This window comes from Nomascus leucogenys, chromosome 2 (genome assembly GCF_006542625.1).
Source record: "Nomascus leucogenys isolate Asia chromosome 2, Asia_NLE_v1, whole genome shotgun sequence".
In the NCBI taxonomy this organism is placed as follows: domain Eukaryota; kingdom Metazoa; phylum Chordata; class Mammalia; order Primates; family Hylobatidae; genus Nomascus; species Nomascus leucogenys.
The window spans coordinates 89,236,232-89,258,307 of record NC_044382.1 but is presented as its reverse complement, the minus strand read 5'-3'; the positions used below and the strand labels follow the sequence as shown (position 1 = coordinate 89,258,307).

Here is a 22,076-nt window from a genome sequence, read left to right as displayed (position 1 = left end):
GATAATTCAACACTAGGTCCTTGCCTTAAGAAAATAAAGAAGTTTATCTTTGTCACAATCCAATTAATTTTAAGATATATTCAATTACTGGAAGAAAATATATCAAGTTAATACTCACCTTTACTAATAGTTTCATAGCAGACTACACATACTCTTGCTTCCTTTTCTAGATATTGCAGTTTACACTTCCTATTACAACAGACACCACAAAATACCTATAAAGAATAAAATATCAAATTTGTTTTTGTTTCAAGAACACTTACACCTACTAGAGGCAGTGTGGGGAGGTCCTAAACCTAATTAACCAAAATTCTTTTTCCTTATTGTATAAATCATTTCCTAATCACCATAATCATAGGTGGAATTCTTAAATGATTCTTTTTTTTGGAACTTAAATGAGGTTTCTGCAATTTGATACCGTATTTCTGATAAGGAGAATTCCTTTAAATCAATTCTGTTCATTGGAAAGGGAACAAAAACTATCTTTAATGAATAAGTTCATAATATTAAAAAGTTCTCTGTAGTTCTTCATTTAAAACTTTTTAAAGTAAAATGTTATTTTGTTAAAAAAAATAGGACTGATCTGAAACCAACATATTACTGAAAAATCTGAATAAAAATGTAATAGGATTTCTATGGGCAACCCTTAGAATTTATAGACAATCTTTTTATCTTGACTGTTATCAGTCAGAACTCAAGGTCAGCTTCAGTATTCTGAATGCTGTGGAAGCCAATTTGCTCTGGAGTGCTTCCCTGGGCATTGATCACAACACTAGCTGTAGACTGGTCTTGAAATTAAATGTTCAAGGACAAAGGGGAATCTGACCAAATCTGGAATATTTAATGTGTCAATACTAGAGAGATAAGAACAAATATTCTTGTCACAAAATTAGTAATTAAATAATTGTTTCTCATTTCCCAGCATGTAATTAATGCCCCTGACAATGTAACATTTATTCAACCATCAAGCAATCTGCAAAATGACACTGCTTTATATATTTCCCTGACTGGCAGATGAAAAACACTGATTTTAAACTAACTCAATCTTGTAATTATCTGTTAATCAGCCTTTTCTATCACATCGTATTTGTTTAAAATGTCTCAAAAGAACAAAAGACTTAAAGATTTTTATAACTTACTTTCCCACATGCTCGGCAATGGTGTCGCCGTTTTGTAAAAGTAAATTTGACTTGGCAGTTCATACAGTTTGGAGCTTCTGAATCAGGAACCCAAGTAGGCTGTTTCTGGCCCAAAACCAAGCCTTCTTTGCAAGTGTTTTCAGGTACAGAATCTTCATTTGCAGTTACAAAACTAGATCCACCTTCAGAATTACTTTCTATATCAATGTAATTAGAGTTGAAGCTAACCTGTGGATCAGCTGTAGAATCTATAGCACAAGTGATTGGAACAACGGTATCTGCTGTGCCGGGTTCATTTTCTATTGTATCTGGAACATCTGGCTTATTCAGGTCCTTTGAACTCCTTGTTCTTGATGGAAGGCTATTAAATAATTGCTTAGGTCTGGCCCCTCCAACAGACTGACTATTAATATCAGAGAGTGACAATTGATTTGTAATCTCAGACTTACTGGTAGGTAACCCTTGTTGAATTGGAATAGTGCTTTTTTCTCCTAAAGAAAGGCCATTTTCTATTGTATTTTGTTTATCAACTGTTTCACAAATTATATTAATACCATGACTTTCCCCAATAGCTCCTGCTTCTGCATTGAAATATATATTATTGATGTTTCCATCATCTAAGCCTTTCATATCTATCTGATTCATTTGCAATTTGGAGTCATTTACATTTTCTTCAAAAGACTTTATGCTAGTGGTCTGAAGATACTGTTCTGTCAGAAAGGCATCAAGTTCAGCATCACTAATTAGTGGGCCACTTTTTGCGCCTTCATCAATATTAAAGTAATCTAAGTCTTGTCCATCCATATCATTGCTTGAAAAAGTATTAATAAAACCTTCACAACAATCAGAAGACTCTGGGACATTAGTGCCAGCAAGCCCCTCTTGAGATTCTACAACTGTAGAACTGGTGTCACCACCATCCAAAGACTCAGCTCTGATTACTGTCTGGTCAGGATCTATCTTTCTGTCTTCCATCCCTTCAATTAATGACTGAAGGAGTATGCTTTTACATTTTTCCTGTTTCAAAAGATCATTCTCTCTGAATGGTTCCCCACCTAGAACAACATTGTTCTGTATTTCTTCATGTATAGTCACTGCATCTTGTATATTATCTTTATGTTCATGCTGAGGTAAAAAATCACCCCGTGCTTTACTTTCAATTAATGATCCACACATACACCCAGATGCGGGAAGACAGGACAATGAGGACTGTACATCTTCACTTGAAATATGTAAAGCTGAAGAGGAATCTTGGATTACATCATTATCCTTAAGGTCTAAATTTCTTGAGTCTTCTTGTACAGATTGTTTTATAACAGTCTTATCTTCCTGAAAGGAAAAGTCAGGTAATTTGAAATTTTCATCTCTTGAATTTACATCATTTAAGCATAAATCTTCATTTTTCGGAAGGCTGCAGGTCAAAGCACTTGTCTTGCCCTCTTCTTTTAAACATTCTGCAGCAGTTATGACTGCCACATCTACTTCCTCTTTTACTAAGCCATCATCTTTTAGTAATTTACATGGCTGGCTCTTGTGTTGTAGCTTGTCTTTGGCATCAAACATTTTGGAACTTTGTTGAGTCAAAGCACATGACATGTTAAAATCAACAATCGATTCTAACTGATTAAAGATCTTTTTATCTTTAAAATTTTCTGTTCCACTGTAATTATAGGAATCTGAAAGTGTTGTATCTACTTTTATACCCAATTCTTTGATTCCTCCAATTTCTCTATTTTGTAATTCAGAACTGATATCATTCTGTTGTTCTCTGACAGTATCACTATCATGATCTGTTGAAGAAACACAGGGAGTATCTGACACTGAAGATAAATCTAATCCAATCAAGGAATCTGCATTAGACTTAAAATCATCTGGCAATAATTTTTTAATGTCTTCTTCACTATTAGTTGCATGAACTAAGTTACCCATGTCACTTATCAGATCACAGATAGGTTTACTACATCGTCCCATATATAAAGGCTGGATTTCATCTGAAGTACCACCATCCACAGAAGAAAGAAGATCAAGTCCTGTTACATTTTTTTCATTTTGTATAGAAGTAAGTCCCTTGAGTGTTTTTTCATTCAGGGAACTCTCATTTGTTCCACAGCTTGTTTCTGATGAGGCACAACTATTAACACATTCTTGGTCTTTTGGGAGCAATGAAGTTCGCTGTGAGGAAGCCAACTCTGAAGAAACTGAGCAGTGGTTAGAATCATATGCATTTTGTACATCTTGGAGATAATCTTGTTCATCTGAAATAGAGAAACAGAGTTATTCGGGAGACTCAAATCAAATAAAAATTATTAAACATATTATGTTTCCCAAGACTTCAAAACTAAATACACTTTTTTTGAAGAACATAGATTATCCTTTTGAAAAACAGAAATAACCTCCAAAACTATTTTTTTATTTCCTTTAGAGCATTTATTTTTATCTGAAATTATCTTGTTTGTGATTATTGGCTGTTTCAATTAACTAGAAAGTAAGTGTCACAAGTGCAGGGACCTTGTCTCTTTTTTTTCTGACTTACACCCCCATTGCTTAAAATAATTCCTGAAGCTTAAGTGTTCAAGAAATGACTGACTGCATAAATGAATGTCCTTAGATCTTGATCTCATGCATAGTTGCTCTGATAATTTGATCTCCTTGATCTTTCCTTTGTTTGGGAGGACTCCTCAAGTTGGCTTTCTACTTGTTCATTTTTCTATCACCTGGATCCTACCCTCACTCCCCTGTGGTGCTCTAATTGAGGTTGCCAATTGTAGTAGCATCACACGCTATGGCCATGGTGATGGGCATGTGATTGTTTCAAGATGGGCCACTTAGAGGCATTCTCTTGATACTCGAAATTTGAAGAAAGGAAGGAGACTTCTCAGGTGGCAGTGTGAATCTGGAGCTGTTGGTGGCCACAGCCACATCCAGATAAAAGAAGCCAATAGTTCTGCATGGCTAGGGAGGCCTCAGGAAACTTACAATCATGGCAGAAGGCAAAGGAGAAACACCTTCTTCACAAGGCAGCAGGAGAGAGAACCCAAAGCTATTTTTATTCGACTTTAAAGTACTTTCTGGGTTTTACTTTTGAATGTAGATATCATAAAGTGATAAAAATTCCACTCAAAAAAATAACTTAGTTGTGGCCAGGAATGGTGGCTTACAACTGTAATCCCAGCACTTTGGGAAGCCATGGTGGGAGGATAACTTGAGACCAGGAGTTCACGACCAGCCTGAGCAACACAGTGAGACTCCATCTGTAAAAAATATATATATTTTTAAATTAGCCGGGCATGGTGGCGCACACTTGTGGTCCCAGCTACTCAGAAGGCTGAGGTGAGGGGATTGCCTAAGTGCAGGAATTCAAGGCTGCAGTGAGCTATGACTGCACCACTGCACTCCGGCTAGGGTGAAAGAGCAAGACCCTGTCACTTAGAAAAAAAAGAAACTTAGTTGCACTATAAAAACCAGTCTAAGGAAGAGCTAAAAAATAATCTAACATCTTTGTTCTGACTTCCAGTTTCCTAGTCTTCATTTTAAAGAAAATAACACCCAGGCGTGGTAGCTCACGCCTATCATCCCAGCACTTTGGGAGGCTGAGGCAGGCAGATAACCTGAGGCCAGGAATTTAAGACTAGCCTGGCCAACATGGTGAAACCCCATCTGTACCAAAAATACAAAAATTAGGCCGGGCCTGGTGGCTCACGCCTGTAATCCCAGCACTTTGGGAGGCCGAGATGGGTGGATCACAAGGCCAGGAGTTCGAGACCAGCCTAGCCAATATGGTGAAACCCGTTTCTACCAAAAATACAAAAATTAGCTGGGCATGGTGGTGGGCACCTGTAGTCCCAGCTACTCGGGAGGCTGAGGCAGGAGAATCGCTTGAACCTGGGAGGCAGAAGTTGCAGTGAGCTGAGATCACGCCACTGTACTCCAGATTGGACGAGAGAGTGAGACTCCGTCTCAGAAACAAACAAACAAACAAAAAATTAGCCAGGCATAGTGGCGGGCGCCTGTAATCCCAGCTCCTCGGGAGGCTGAGGCAGAAGAATTGCTTGAACCCAGGAAGCGGAGGTTGCAGTGAGCTGACATGGCGCCACTGCAGTCCAGCCTGGGCAACAATAGTGAAACTCCATCTCAAAAAAGAAATACTAATAAAATAAAATACCATCTCTTGTTGTAATGAAATACCAATTCATGCAGAACCCTCAAGTTGCTTTTAGCTTGCTCACATGTTGGTCTTTCTGGGGCCAAGTACATGACTCATGCCTATAATCCAAACATTTTGGTAGGCTGAGGCAGGAGGATCACTTGAACCCCGGAATTCGAGACCAGCCTGGGCAACATAGGAAGATCCTGTCTCTACAAATAACTGAAAAATTAGCCAGCATGGTGGCATGCACCTATAGTCCCACTTGGAGGCTGAAGTGGGAGAAATACTTGAGCCTACGAGGTTGAGGCTGCAGTGAGCTCTGATTGTGCCACTGCACTTCAGCCTGGGAGACAGAATGAGACTTTGTCTCAAAAAGAAAAGAAAAGAAAAGAAAAGAAATGTCTGTCTTATAGCTAATTTGTATCTAGAAAAAAACCTTCTATGTTCCTTACTTCTGTTTCTGACTATGGGTCCCATTCGGTCTAAGAATCAACTAACATCTTATTATGAAATAAATGAACTTTTTGCAGAAGATAACAATGTGACCAAAATTGAAAGAAAATTTTGCTAATATTACTGTATACCTGAGATGACTTAATTACAGATATTTTTAAATTCCATTAGTGGCAAAAATGGAAAATCAACAAACCTGGGTTCTGTTCAAAATCATCAAGGAGTTTGTCCAAGTCACTGACAGCTGCTTTAAAATAACTGTCCATCCTACCTGTAGACTTATTCAGAATTTAATTCTTGTATGCCTAAAAAATAGAGTATAATAATATTTCATTTAATTATATAACATAAATTTTATGCCATGTATTCCATGCCAGGAAACACAGTAAAGAAATTGACACAGAAATAAAATTTAAGAGTGCTGCTTTAAGGAATATACAATTTAGTTGGGGAAATTGCCCCTGTGTATGTAAAAATGACATGAACACCAACTCTAACAACATAATATTTGCATATACAAACTACTGTAAATTTTTAAACACTTACCTAAATAACTCATGGGTCAAAGAAGAATTCATAATGGAAAGCTAAAACTACTTATAAATACAACATATCAAACTACAAACACATAAAAATAATGCATATAAAAACGCTGGGATTCAGGAAAAGTGGTACTTCAAGAGATACTTAGAGCCTTAAATGCTTTTTTTTTTTTCTGGAAGACAATTTTACTCTAACAAATGAAACTATTATTCAGCAGGGTTTACATGTCATCTCTTTCCATAAACTTCTCTGGAATGTTTTTATATACTTTCTTATATTAGACCTTAAGTTCTAGGGTACATGTGCACAACGTGCAGGTTTGTTACATATGTATACATGCCCCATGTTGGTGTGCTGCACCCATTAAGTCATCATTTACATTAAGTATATCTCCTAATGCTATCCCTCCCACATCTCCCCACCCCACGAGAGGCCCCGGTGTGTGATGTTCCCCTTCCTGTGTCCAGGTGTTCTCATTGTTCAATTCCCACCTATGAGTGACAACATGCAGTGTTTGGTTTTTTGTCCTTGCAATAGTTGGCTGAGAATGACGGTTTCCAGCTTCATCCATATCCCTACAAAGGACATGAACTCATCCTTTTTTATGGCTGCATAGTATTCCATGGCCTATATGTGCCACATTTTCTTAATCCAGTCTATCATTGATGGACATTTGGGTTGGTTCCAAGTCTTTGCTATTGTGAGTAGTGCCGCAATAAACATACACGTGCATGTGTCTTTATAGCAGCATGATTTATATTCCTTTGGGTATATATCCAGTAATGGGATGGCTGGGTCAAATGGTATTTCTAGTTCTAGATCCCTGAGGAATCGCCACACTGTCTACCACAATGGTTGAACTAGTTTACAGTCCCACCAACAGTGTAAAAGTGTTCCTATTTCTCCACATCCTCTCCAGCACCTGTTGTTTCCTGACTTTTTAAATGATCGCCATTCTAACTGGTGTGAGATGGTATCTCATTGTGGTTTTGATTTGCATTTCTCTGATGGCCAGTGATGATGAGCACTTTTTCATGTGTTTTTTGGCTGCATAAATGTCTTCTTTTGAGAAGTGTCTGTTCATATCCTTTGCCCACTTGTTGATGGGGTTGTTGGTTTGTTTTTTTCTTGTAAATTTGTTTGAGTTTTTTTGTAGATTCAGGGTATCAGCCCTTTGCCAGATGAGTAGATTGCAAAAATTTTCTCCCATTCTGTAGGTTGCCTGTTCACTGTAATGGTAGTTTTTTTTGCTGCGGAGATGCTCTTTAGTTTAATTAGATCCCATTTGTCAATTTTGGATTTTGTTGCCATTGCTTTTGGTGCTTCAGACATGAAGTCCTTGCCCATGCCTATGTCCTGAATGGTACTGCCTAGGTTTTCTTCTGGGGTTTTTATGGTTTTAGGTCTAACATTTAAGTCTTTAATCCTCTTGAATTAATTTTTATATAAAGTATAAGGAAGGGATCCAGTTTTAGCTTTCTACATATGGCTAGCCAGTTTTCCCAGCACCATTTGTTAAATAGGGAATCCTTTCCCCATTTCTTTTTGTCAGGCTTGTCAAAGATCAGATGGTTGTAGATGTGTGGTATTATTTCTGAGGGCTCTGTTCTGTTCCATTGGTCTATATCTCTGTTTTGGTACCAGTACCATGCTGTTTTGGTTACTGTAGCCTTGTAGTATAGTTTCAAGTCAGGTAGCATGATGCCTCCAGCTTTGTTCTTTTGGCTTAGGATTGACTTGGCGATGCGGGCTCTTTTTTGGTTCCATATGAACTTTAAAGTAGTTTTTGCCAATTCTGTGAAGAAAGTCATTGGTAGCTTGATGGGGATGGCACTGAATCTATAAATTACCTTAGACAGTATGGCCATTTTCACAATATTGATTCTCCCTATCCATGAGCATGGAATGTTATTCCATTTGTTTGTATCCTCTTTTATTTCATTGAGCAGTGGTTTGTGGTTTTCCTTGAAGAGGTCCTTCACATCCCTTGTAAGTAGGATTCCTAGGTATTTTATTCTTTGAAGCAATTGTGAATGGGAGTTCACTCACGATTTGGCTCTCTGTCTGTTATTGGCATGTAAGAATGCTTGTGATTTTTGCACATTCATTTTGTATCCTGAGACTTTGCTGAAGTTGCTTATCAGCTTAAGGAGATTTGGGGCTGGGACGATGGGGTTTTCTAAATATACAATCATGTCATCTGCAAAAAGGGACAGTTTGACTTCCTCTTTTCCTGATTGAATACCCTTTATTTCTTTCTCTTGCCTGATTGCTCTGGCCAGAACTTCCAACACTATTTGAATAGGAGTGGTGAGAGAGGGCATCCCTGTCCTGTGCCAGTTTTCAAAGGGAATGCTTCCAGGTTTTGCCCATTCATTATGATACTGGCTGTGGGTTTGTCATAAATAGCTGTTATTATTTTGAGATACGTCTCATCAATACCTAATTTATTGAGAGGTTTTAGCATGAAGGGCTGTTGAATTTTGTCAAAGGCCTTTTCTGCATCTATTGAGATAATCATGTGGTTTTTGTCTTTGGTTCTGTTTATATGCTGGATTACGTTTATTGATTTGCATATGTTGAACCAGCCTTGCATCGCAGGGATGAAGCCCACTTGATCATGGTGGATAAGCTTTTTGATGTGCTGCTGGATTCAGTTTGCCAGTATTTTATTGAGGATTTTTGCAGCGATGTTCATCAGGGATATTGGTATAAAATTCTCTTTTTTTGTTGTGTCTCTGCCAGGCTTTGGTGTCAGGATGATGCTGGCCTCATAAAATGAGTTAGGGAGGATTCCCTCTTTTTCTATTGATTGGAATAGTTTCAGAAGGAATGGTACCAGCTCCTCCTTGTACCTCTGGTAGAATTCAGCTGTGAGTCCATCTGGTCCTGGACTTTTTTTGGTTGGTAAGCTATTAATTATTGCCTCAATTTCAGAGCCTGTTATTGGTCTATTCAGAGATTCCACTTCTTCCTGGTTTAGTCTTGGGAGGGTGTATGTGTCCAGGAATTTATCCATTTCTTCTAGATTTTCTAGTTTATTTGCGTAGAGGTGTTTATAGTATTCTCTGGTGGCAGTTTGTATTTCTGTGGGATCAGTGGTGATATCCCCTTTATCATTTTTTATTGCGTCTATTTGATTCTTCTCTCTTTTCTTATTAGTCTTGCTAGTGGTCTATCAATTTTGTTGATGTTTTCAAAAAAACAGCTCCTGGATTCATTGCTTTTTTGAAGGCTTTTTTGTGTCTCTTCAGTTCTGCTCTAATCTTAGTTATTTCTTGCCTTCTGCTAGCTTTTGAATGTGTTTGCTCTTGCTTCTCTAGTTCGTTTCATTGTGATGTTAGGGTGTCAATTTTAGATCTTTCCTGCTTTCTCTTGTGGGTATTTAGTGCTATAAATTTCCCTCTACACACTGCTTTGAATGTGTCCCAGAGATTCTGGTATGTTGTGTCTTTGTTCTCAATGGTTTCAAAGAGCATCTTTATTTCTGCCTTCATTTCGTTATGTACCCAGTAGTCATTCAGGAGCAGGTTGTTCAGCTTCCATGTAGTTGAGCGGTTTTGAGTAAGTTTCTTAATCCTGAGTTGTAGTTTGATTGCATTGTGGTCTGAGAGACAGTTTGTTATAATTTCTGTTCTTTTACATTTGCTGAGGAGTGCTTTACTTCCAACTATGTGGTCAATTTTGGAATAAGTGCAATGTGGTTCTGAGAAGAACGTATATTCTGTTGATTTGGGGTGGAGAGTTCTGGAGATGTCTATTAGGTCTGCTTGGTGCAGAGCTGAGTTCAATTCCTGGATATCCTTGTTAACTTTCTGTCTCGTGGATCTGTCTAATGTTGACAGTGGGGTGTTAAAGTCTGCCATTATTATTGTGTGGGAGTCTAAGTCTCTTTGTAGGTCTCTAAGGACTTGCTTTATGAACCTGGGTGCTCCTGTATTGGGTGCATATATATTTAGGTTAGCTCTTCTTGTTGAATTGATCCCTTTAACCATTATGTAATGGCCTTCTTTGTCTCTTTTGATCTTTGTTGGTTTAAAGTCTGTTTTATCAGAGACTAGGATTGCAACCCCTGCCTTTTTTTGTTTTCCATTCACTTGGTAGATCTTCCTCCATCCCTTGATTTTGAGCCTGTGTGTGTCTCTGCACGTGAGATGGGTCTCCTGAATACAGCACACTGATGGATCTTGACTCTTTATCCAATTTGCCAGTCTGTGTCTTTTAATTGGAGCATTTAGCCCATCTACATTTAAGGTTAATATTGTTATGTGTGAATTTGATCCTGTCATTATGATGTTAGCTGGTTACTTTGCTCATTAGTTGATGCAGTTTCTTCCTAGCCTCGATGGTCTTTACAATTTGGCATGTTTTTTGCAGTGGCTGGTACCAGTTGTTCCTTTCCATGTTTAGTGCTCCCTTCAGGAGCTCTTTTAGGGCAGGCCTGGTGGTGACAAAATCTCTCAGCATTTGCTTGTCTGTAAAGGATTTTATTTCTCCTTCATTATGAAGCTTAGTTTGGCTGCATATGAAATTCTGGGTTGAAAATTCTTTTCTTTAAGAATGTTGAATATCGGCCCCCACTCCTGGCTTGTAGAGTTTCTGCCGAGAGATCAGCTGTTAGTCTGATGGGCTTCCCTTTGTGGGTAACCTGACCTTTCTCTCTGGCTGCCCTTAATATTTTTTCCTTCATTTCAACTTTGGTGAATCTGACAATTATGTGTCTTGGAGTTGCTCTTCTGGAGGAGTATCTTTGTGGCATTCTCTGTATTTCCTGAATTTGAATGTTGGCCTGCCTTGCTAGGTTGGGGAAGTTCTCCTGGATAATATCCTGCAGAGTGTTTTCCAACTTGGTTCCATTCTGCCAGTCACTTTCAGGTACACCAATTAGATGCAGATTTGGTCTTTTCACATAGTCCCATATTTCTTGGAGGCTTTGCTCATTTCTTTTTATTCTTTTTTCTCTAAACTTCTCTTCTCGCTTCATTTCATTCATTTGATCTTCAATCACTGATACCCTTTCTTCCAGTTGATTGAATCAGCTACTGAAGCTTGTGCATTCGTCACGTAGTTCTCGTGCCATGGTTTTCAGCTCCATCAGGTCATTTAAGGACTTCTCTACATTGGTTATTCTAGTTAGCCATTCGTCTAATCTTTTTTCAAGGTTTTTAGCTTCTTTGCGATGGGTTCGAACTTCCTGCTTTAGCTCGGAGAAGTTTGGTTGTCTGAAGCCTTCTTCTCTCAACTCATCAAAGTCATTCTCCATCCAGCTTTGTTACATTGCTGTTGAGGAGCTGTGTTCCTTTGGAGGAGGAGAAGTGCTCTGATTTTTAAAATTTTCAGCTTTTCTGCTCTGTTTTCCCCCATCTTTGTGGTTTTATCTACCTTTGGTCTTTGATGATGGTGACGTACAGATGAGGTTTTGGTGTGGATGTCCTTTCTGTTTGTTAGTTTTCCTTCTAACAGTCAGGACCCTGAGCTGCAGGTCTGTTGGAGTTTGCTGGAGGTCCACTCCAGACCCTGTTTGCCTGGGTATCAGCAGCGGAGGCTGCAGAACAGTGAATGTTGCTGAACAGCAAATGTTGCTGCCTGATTGTTCCTCTGGAAGTTTCGTCTCAGTAGGGTACCTGGCCGTGTGAGTTGTCAGTCTGCTCCTACTGGGGGGTGCCTCCCAGTTAGGCTACTTAGGGGTCAGGGACCCACTTGAGGAGACAGTCTGTCCGTTCTCACATCTCAAACTCCGTGCTGGGAGAACCACTGCTCTCTTCAAAGCTCAGTTGGAAATGCAGAAATCATCCATCTTCTGTGTTGCTCACACTGGGAGCTGCAGACTGGAGCTGTTCCTATTTGGCCATCTTGGAAACACCTTTTTTTTTTTTTTTTTTTTTTGAGATGGAGTCTCGCTCTGTCACCCAGGCTAGAGTGCAGTGATGCTATCTTGGCTCACTGCAACCTCCATCTCCCAGGTTCAAGCAATTCTCCTGCCTCAGCCTCCCGAGTAGCTGGGACTACAGGCGTGCACCACCAGGCTCAGTTAACTTTAGAAGCTTTTTTAGAAGAGTGAGGGTTTCACCATTTTGGCCAGGCTGTCTCAATGACCTCAAGTCTTCTGCCCATCTCAGCCTCCCAAAGTGCTGGGATTACAGGCATGAGACACTGCACCTGGCCACCTTAGACACTTATACTACAAAAGAAGAAAGACTGAAAACTAATAAACTAAGAGCAAAAATTAAAAAAAAAAAAAAGAAAAGCATACGAGAGAGGCACAAGAAAACTAAAAGTTAGTTTTATGAAAAGATGAAAAAAGTAGACGAACCTCTGGTCTGGAACAGAAACTCCACCAAATAAGCCCAAGAAACCTCACAGGAATCTGTCAGTAAGTAATGGGATAATATCAAAAGGACAAAAGCCAAGTTGAAGGGCACCGGCTTAAATGGGACAAGTGAGCATCAAATGAATGAAGACTGTGAAGGACTAAACACAAATCAAATAGATTTTTAAAAAAAAAACAAAAGATCAAATAATACTAAAGACAAAAACAAAACATACCACTCACTGGAGGGTTAGCAGGGCACTAACTACTATTGATTCTCAGATCAATTACTCTGAGAATTGATCAATTAAAGAAAAAATATCAAGAATTTTTCCTACCCAAGGACATGACAGGCACTTTTCAAAAGAAGACATGTATGTGGCCAGCAAACATAAAAGGGTGCAACATCACTGATCATTAGAGAAATGCAAATTAAAACCACAATGAGATACCATCTCAGGCCAGTCAGAATGGCAATCATTTAAAAAGTCAAGAAACAACAGATGCTGGTGATGCTGTGGAGAAATAGGAATACGTCTATGTGAAGACAATGTAGCAATTCCTCAAAGACCTAGAATCAGATATACCATGTGTCACAGCAAAATCCAATTACTGGTATACACCCAAAGGAATATAAATCATTCTATTATAAAGATACATGCATGTGTATGTTCACAATAGCAAAGACATGGAATCAACCCAAATGCCCATCAATGATAGACTGGATAAAGAAAATGTGGTACATATAACACCATAGAATACTATGTGGTCATAAAAAGGAACAATATCATGTCCTTTGCAGGTACATGGATGAGGCTAAAAGCCATTATTCTCAGCAAACTAATGCAAGAACAGAAAACCAAACACCTCATGTTCTCACTTAAAATAAGTAGGAGCTGAACAATGAGAACACGTGGACACAGGGAGGGGAACCAGACACACTGGGGCCTGCTAGGGTCAGCAGGGGGGGGGGGTGGGGGGGAGTGGTGGTGGTGAAGGGAGAGCATCAGGATAAATAATGCATGTGGGGCTTAATATCTAGGTGATGGGTTGATAGGTGCAGCAAACCACTGTGCACATGTTTACCTATGTACAAACCTGCACATCCTGCACATGTATCCTGGAACTTTAAATTTAATTTTATATATATATATCTCAATCCGGGGAACACTGTCCTTAATAATATTGAAATTTCCAATTCATGAGCATGGTATATGATGTGATTAAGCCTCTGTTATATTTCAATAAAGCTTTGTCATTAAAAAAGAAAAATTTATCTTGCCCTTTATTTACAAAATATACTTTGTAACAAAATAATTACTGATGAAAAGTTCTTTAGATAAGAATTCCAGTTAATAAGTACAGAAGGATATTAAAATTTTTAATTCATCTCTTCATAATCCCAAATGCAATAAACAGACTAGGCAATGGCTACAAATGGATGTTTAAAAGGCTAAAGGAAAAGGTTTATGCGGAGCTTTATAATGATGGGATCAAGTCAACACACCCAAACCCAACAATCGATTTCACCATCAATAAATGTGGAAGAACAGTATCACCTAAAAAATATTACTGCCTAAAAAAACCTGAATCTGAATCTAATCAAACTAACTGCATGTTTACAGGAAAGTCAAGCATAAGCGACAAGTTAAATGACATAAAAAGAAAGCAATCAATTAAGCTAATCCTGGAAGGTGAAACACTGTACAGCAACATTCCTCAAACTGCCTATGGTAAATATTTTTCTTTTTCTTTTTTTGAGACGGAGTCTCGCTCTGTCGCCCAGGCTGGAGTGCAGTGGCACGATCTTGGCTCACTGCAAGCTCCGCCTCCCGAGTTCACGCCATTCTCCTGCCTCAGCCTCCGGAGTAGCTGGGACCACAGGCGCCCGCCACCGCGCCCGGCTAATTTTTTGTATTTTTTTTAGTAGAGACGGGGTTTCACTGTGGTCTCGATCTCCTGACCTCGTGATCCACCCGCCTCGGCCTCCCAAAGTGCTGGGATTACAGGCGTGAGCCACTGCTTTCTTACACCTCCAATCCACTGCAAACGGTTACTTTTTTAAAACACAATGAAACTATACAAATTTGTGGTAATAAATACAAAGAAAAGAATATACATTATTAAACACATCTGTTTGGCTACCTAGCGTGGGGACTAGGAAGGGGAAACAGGAGTAAAAGACAATGAACAAATTAGAGGGTTTTACAAGAACTAATTATGACTGTGTGCCATCAACTAAGGATATCTGAGGTCCAGACAAATAAATAAATAAGAGATACTTTAAAAATGGGCTTGAAAATTAGGCAGAGCTTAAGAGAGAATTGAATGACATTGAAGACCTATCTGAAGAAATTACCTAAAGTAATGCCCAGAGGGACGAGGAAGAGACAAATACAAAAACTAGGTTAAAAGGTATTGAAGACAAAATGAGAATGGAGTACTCTAAGGAGAAAAGACAGCATGGAACAACTATATTTGAAAAGATAATGCTGGGAGTTTTTCCAGAATTGATGAAAAAGCCAACTCAACAGATACAAGTAACATATTATACCAGATGATACAAAGAGAAATCCACATTTAGACACACTATTGTAAAACTACTAAACCCCAAAGATAGGACAGCCAGAGAGAAAAGGTCACTTTCAAATGAACAGTAATTATGCTGGCAACAAACTTAAAACTAACAGGCACACTTCAGAAGAATTTTCAAAAACATTGGTATGGCATCTTAATTCAATAAAGCATGTTACCTTTGTTTCAATTTTTAAATTGTGGTTATACCACACACATAGAAGAGTGCACAAAATAAACAGACACCAAACAAACAAAAGGAATTCGGAGGCAAGGCGTGGTGGCTAACACCCGTAATCCCAACGCTTTGGGAGGCCAAGGCAGGCGAACTGCTTGAGGTCAGGAGTTCAAGACCAGCCTGGCCAACACGGTGAAACCCCGTCTCTACTAAAAGTACAAAAATTAGCTGGGCATAGTGGTGCACGCCTGTAATCCCAGTTACTTAGGTAACTGAGGCAGGAGAGTCACTTGAACCCAGGAGGCAGAGGTTGCAGTGAACCAAGATCGCACCACTGCACTCCAGCCTGGGCAACAGAGCGAGATCTTGTCTCAAAAAAAAAAAAAAAAAAAAAGGAATTTGGAGGAAGACACAATGCAGGAGGCAGAATAAAACTTCAAAGAAGCTAATTAATATTCTCAGAGACAAAAAAGCAATGCAACCATGAAACAGGAACAGGAAGCCATAAATAAGAACTATATAGAGAACAAAAAAAGATCATGGAACTTGATTGCAGAAATGTTAAAATTCAAGCAAGTCTGGTGAGCTGCAGTGAAAGCACGGTTTAAAGGACAGTGACAGCATTAAAAATGCATATATTGAAAAAGAATTTGGGAGGCCAAGGTGGGTGGACCACCGGAGGTCAGGAGTTCAAGACTAGCCTGGCTAACATGGTGAAACCCCGTCTCTACTAAAAAATACAAAAATTAGCTCGGCATGGTGGCAGGCACCTGTAATCTCAGCTACTCGGGAGGCTGAGGCAGGAGAATCACTTGAACCTGGGAGGTGAAGGCTGTAGTGAGCCAAGATCCCGCCATTGCACTCCAGCCTGGGCAACAAGAGTGCAACTTCATTTCAAAAAAAAAAGAAAAAGTAAAAGAAAAAAAAAATCTAAAATCAATAAGCATCCACCTTGGGAAACTAGAAAAACAAAAACAATTTTGGCCTAAAACAAGTAGGAAAATAAAAATTAGAGCAGAAATCAGCTGGGTACAGTGGCTCACGCCTGTAATCCCAGCACTTTGGGAGGACGAGGCGGGCGGATCACAAGGTCAGGAGATCGAGACCATTCTGGCTAACATGGTGAAACCCTGTCTCTACTAAAAAATACAAAAAAAATTAGCCAGGCATGGTGGCGGGTGCCTGTAGTCACAGCTACTCAGGAGGCTGAGGCAGGAGAATGGTGTGAACCTGGGAGGTGGAGCTTGCAGTGAGCTGAGATCTTGCCACTGCACTCCAGCCTGGGTGACAGAGCAAGACTCCATCTCAAAACATAAGTAAAAAATAAAAATAAAATTAGAGCAGAAATCAATGAAATTTAAAACAGGAAAACAATAGACAAATAGAGGAAACCAATAAAACAAAAAACTCATTCCTTTAAAAGACCAATAAAATTAATAAACCAGGCTAATTAAGAGACATAAATGATCAATTTCAGAAATAAAAGAGGAGTCATCACTACTGATGCCATGGATACAAAAAAGATAATAAAGGAATATTATTAACAACTCTGCCCACAAATTTGGTAATTTAGAAGAAATGAACCAATTCCTCAAATGATATAAACTGCCAAAAGTCATACAAGGAGAAACAGATAACCCAAAATCCCTATATCTATTTTTAAAATTAAATAAATAATTAATAATTTTCCATAAAAATAAATCACCAGATCCAGATGGATCCACTGGTGAATTTTGCCAAACATCTGAAGAAAAAATACTACCAATTCTCTATAATCTCTTCCAGAAAAAAGCAGCAGAGGGAACACTTCTAACTTACACTATAAGACCAGCATTATCCTAATATCAAAACCAGATAAAGACACTGCAAGAAAGGAAAACTACAGACCAACATTGCCCATGAACATAGGTATAAAAATGCTCAAGAAAATGGTGCCAAATTCAATCCAACAACGTATTAAAAAAATTATACATCATGACCAATATGATTTATCCAGGTATGCAAGACTGGTTCAACATTTCAAAATTAATCAATATAATCTACCATATTAACAAACTAAGGAAGACATATATAATCACATAAATTGATGCTAATAAAAACAATATCCAGGCTGGACGTGGTGGCTCACGCCTGTAATCCCAGCACTTTGCGAGGCTGAGACGGGCAGATCACAAGGTCAGGAGTTTGAGACCAGCCTGGCCAACATGGTGAAACCCCATCTCTACTAAAAATACAAAAATTAGCCTGGCATGGTGGCGGGCACCTGTAATCCCAGCTACTCAGAAGGCTGAGGCAGGAGAATCACTTGAATCCAGGAGGTGGAGGTTGCAGTGACCCGAGATCACACCACTGAACTCCAGCCTGGGCAACAAAGCGAGACTCTGTCTCAAAAACAAAACAAAACAAAAACAATATCCATTCATGAGAAAAACTCTTAGCAAACTATGAGTAGAGGGAAACTTCTTTAATTTGATAATGAATAAGTATAAAATATCTACAATTAACAGTATAGTTAATAAGAAACTGCCTTCCCTCAAAGATTCGGATCAAGGAAAGGATATCTTCTCTCATGACTCCTATTCAACATAATACGGAAAGCCTTGGCTAGTGCAGTAAGACAAGAAAAGGAAAACCCCATACAGAAAACCCCATCGTCTCAGCCCAAAATCTCCTTAAGCTGATAGGCAACTTCAGCAAAGTCTCAGGATACAAAATCAAGGTGCAAAAATCACAAGCATTCTTACACACCAATAACAGACAAACAGAGAGCCAAATCATGAGTGAACTACCATTCACAATTGCTTCAAAGAGAATAAAATACCTAGGAATTCAACTTACAAGGGATGTGAAGGACCTCTTCAAGGAGAACTACAAACCACTGCTCAATGAAATAAAAGAGGACACAAACAAATGGAAGAATACTCCATGCTCATGGATAGGAAGAATCAATATCGTGAAAATGGCCATACTGCCCAAGGTAATTTATAGATTCAATGCAATCCCCATCAAGCTACCAATGACTTTCTTCACAGAACTGGAAAAAAACTACTTTAAAGTTCATATGGGGGATTGCCAGGCTGTGCTCGTGAGTCTGAGCTTGTGAGCGGCTGTGGCGCCCCAACTCTTCGCCAGCATATCATCCCGGGAGGAGATAAACTACATTCAGTTGAGTCTGCAAGACTGGGAGGAATTGAGGTGATAAATTCATTCACTGTCAAGGTTTATTGAAGTCAGAATGTCCAAAAAAATCAGTGGCGGTTCTGTGGTAGAGATGCAAGATGAAATGACACGAATCATTTGGGAATTGATTAAAGAGAAACTCATTTTTCCCTACGTGGAATTAGATCTACATAGCTATGATTTAGGCATAGAGAATCGTGATGCCACCAACGACCAAGTCACCAAGGTTGCTGCAGAAGCTATAAAGAAGTATAATGTTGGCGTCAAATGTGCCACTATCACTCCTGATGAGAAGAGGGCTGAGGAGTTCAAGTTGAAACAAATGTGGAAATCACCAAATGGCACCATACGAAATATTCTGGGTGGCACGGTCTTCAGAGAAGCCATTATCTGCAAAAATATCCCCTGGCTTGTGAGTGGATGGGTAAAACCTATCATCATAGGTCGTCATGCTTATGGGGATCAATACAGAGCAAATGATTTTGTTGTTCCTGGGCCTGGAAAGGTAGAGATAACCTACACACCAAGTGACGGAACCCAAAAGGTGACATACCTGGTACATAACTTTGAAGAGGGTGGTGGTGTTGCCATGGGAATGTATAATCAAGATAAGTCAATTGAAGATTTTGCACACAGTTCCTTCCAGATGGCTCTGTCTAAGGGTTGGCCTTTGTATGTGAGCACCAAAAACACTATTCTGAAGAAATATGATGGGCGTTTTAAAGACATCTTTCAGGAGATATATGACAAGCAGTACAAGTCCCAATCTGAAGGCCAAAAGATCTGGTATGAGCATAGGCTCATCGATGACACGGTGGCCCAAGCTATGAAATCAGAGGGAGGCTTCATCTGGGCCTGTAAAAACTATGATGGTGACACGCAGTCAGACTCTGTGGCCCAAGGGTATGGCTCTCTCGGCATGATGACCAGCGTGCTGGTTTGTCCAGATGGCAAGACAGTAGAAGCAGAGGCTGTCCAAGGGACTGTAACCTGTCACTACCACATGTACCAGAAAGGACAGGAGACGGCCACCAATCCCATTGCTTCCATTTTTGCCTGGACCAGAGGGTTAGCCCACAGAGCAAAGCTTGATAACAATAAAGAGCTTGCCTTCTTTGCAAATGCTTTGGAAGAAGTCTCTATTGAGACAATTGAGGCTGGCTTCATGACCAAGGACTTGGCTGCTTGCATTAAAGGTGTACCCAATGTACAACGTTCTGACTACTTGAATACGCTTGAGTTCATGGACAAACTTGGAGAAAACTTGAAGATCAAACTAGCTCAGGCCAAATTAAGTTCATACCTGAGCTGAGAAGGGTAAGTGTCTTTTGGTAACTAGGTCTACAGGTTTACATTTTTCTGTATTACACTCAAAGATAAAGGAAAAATCAATTTTGTAATTTCTTTAGAAGCCAGAGTTTATCTTTTCTATAAGTTTACAGCCTTTTTCTTATATATACAGTTATTGCCACCTTTGTGAACATGGCAAGGGACTTTTTTAAAAATTTTATTTTATTTTCTAGTACCAGCCTAGGAATTCGGTTAGTACTCATTTGTATTCACTGTCACTTTTTCTCACGTTCTAATTATAAATGGCCGAAATCAAGATTGCTCAAAAGGGTAAATGATAGCCACAGTATTGCTCCCTAAAATATGCATAAAGTAGAAATTCACTGCCTTCCCCTCCTGTCCATGACCTTGGGCACAGGGAAGTTCTGGTGTCATAGATGTCTCGTTTTGTGAGGTAGAGCTGTGCATTAAACTTGCACATGACTGGAACAAAGTATGAGTGCAACTCAAATGTGTTGAAGATACTGCAGTCATTTTTGTAAAGAGCTTGCTGAATGTTTCCAATAGACTAAATATTGTTTAGGCCGCAGGAGAGTTTGGAATCCGGAATAAATACTACCTGGAGGTTTGTCCTCTCCATTTGTCTCTTTTCTCCTCCTGGCCTGGCCTGAATATTATGCTACTCTAAATAGCATATTTCATCCAAGTGCAATAATGTAAGTTGAATCTTTTTTGGACTTGTGCTGGCCTGTTTTATTTCTTTTATATAAATGCGATTTCTCAGAAGTTGATATTAAACACTATTCTAGTCCTTAAAAAAAAAAAGTTCATATGGAACCAAAAAAGGGCCCACATTGCCAAGTCAATCCTAAGCCAAAAGAACAAAGCTGGAGGCATCAGGCTACCTGACTTCAAACTACACTACAGGCTACAGTAACCAAAACAGCATGGTACTGGTAACAAAACAGAGATATAGACCAATGGAACAGAACAGAGCCCTCAGAATTAATACCTCACATCTACAACCATCTCTGATCTTTGACAAACCTGACAAAAACAAGAAATGGGGCAAGGATTCCCTGTTTAATAAATGGTGCTGGGAAAACTGGCTAGCCATATGTAGAAAGCTGAAACTGGATCCCTTCTTTACACCTTATACAAAAAGTAATTCAAGATGGATGAAAGACTTAAATATTAGACCTAAAACCATAAAAACCCTAGAAGAAAACCTAGGCAATACCATTCACAACATAGGCATGGGCAAAGACTTCATGTCTAAAACACCAAAAGCAATGGCAACAAAAGCCAAAATAGACAAATGGGATCTAATTAAACTAAAGAGCTTCTGCACAGCCAAAGAAACTACCATCAGAGTGAACAGGCAACCTACAGAATGGGAGAAAATTCTTGCAATCTACTCATCTGACAAAGGGCTAATATCCAGAATCTACAAAGAACTCAAACAAATTTACAAGAAAAAAACAAACAACCCCATCGAAAAGTGGGCAAAGGACATGAACAGACACTTCTCAAAAGAAGACATTGATGCAGCCAACAGACACATGAAAACATGCTCATCATTACTGGTCATCAGAGAAACGCAAATCAAAACCACAATGAGATACCATCTCACACCAGTTAGAATGGTGATCACTAAAAAGTCAGGAAACAACATGTCCTGGAGAGGATGTGGAGAAATAGGAACACTTTTACACTGTTGGTGGGACTGTAAACTAGTTCAACCATTGTGGAAGACTGTGTGGCGATTCCTCAGGGATCTAGAACTAGAAATACCATTTGACCCAGCCATCCCATTACTGGGTATATACCCAAAGGATTATAAATCATGCTGCTATAAAGACACATGCACATGTATGTTTATTGTGGCACTATTCACAAGAGCAAAGACTTGGAACCAACCCAAATGTCCATCAATGATAGACTGGATTAAGAAAATGTGGCACATATACACCATGGAATACTATGCAGCCATAAAAAAGGATGAGTTCATGTCCTTTGTAGGGACATGGATGAAGCTGGAAACCATCATTCTCAGCAAACTATCGCAAGGACAAAAAACCAAACACCGCATGTTCTCACTCGTAGGTGGGAATTAAACAATGAGAAACTTGGACACAGGAAGGGGAACATCACACACCGGGGCCTGTCGTGGGGTGGGGAGATGTGGGAGGGATAGCATTAGGAGATATACCTAATGTAAATGATGACTTAATGGGTGCAGCACACCAACATGGGGCATGT

At 39.3% G+C, this 22,076-nt stretch overlaps 1 protein-coding gene and 1 pseudogene across 8 annotated transcripts in view; one reads left to right on the top strand and one right to left on the bottom strand.

The window, feature by feature from the left end:
• ZFYVE16 (zinc finger FYVE-type containing 16) overlaps positions 1-22,076 on the bottom strand; it is a 74,813-nt gene that overhangs the window by 39,567 nt on the left and 13,170 nt on the right. For 6 of the 7 annotated variants that reach the window (XM_030800725.1, XM_003261526.3, XM_003261527.3 and 3 more), the window contains 3 exons: positions 5,936-6,044; positions 1,140-3,394; positions 119-215 (listed from right to left, as the gene is read on the bottom strand). In XM_030800725.1, coding sequence (XP_030656585.1) covers positions 119-215; positions 1,140-3,394; positions 5,936-6,005 — 2,422 coding nt within the window. In that variant the 5' untranslated portion in view covers positions 6,006-6,044. Of the gene's footprint in view, positions 1-118; positions 216-1,139; positions 3,395-5,935; positions 6,045-12,595; positions 12,957-22,076 lie in introns of those variants that run through there. The other variant, XM_030800717.1, reaches the window with a different exon arrangement.
• LOC100605781 lies at positions 18,401-20,627 on the top strand (annotated as a pseudogene). Its single transcript, XR_001115135.2, has one exon. The product of XR_001115135.2 is annotated as an isocitrate dehydrogenase [NADP] cytoplasmic pseudogene (transcript).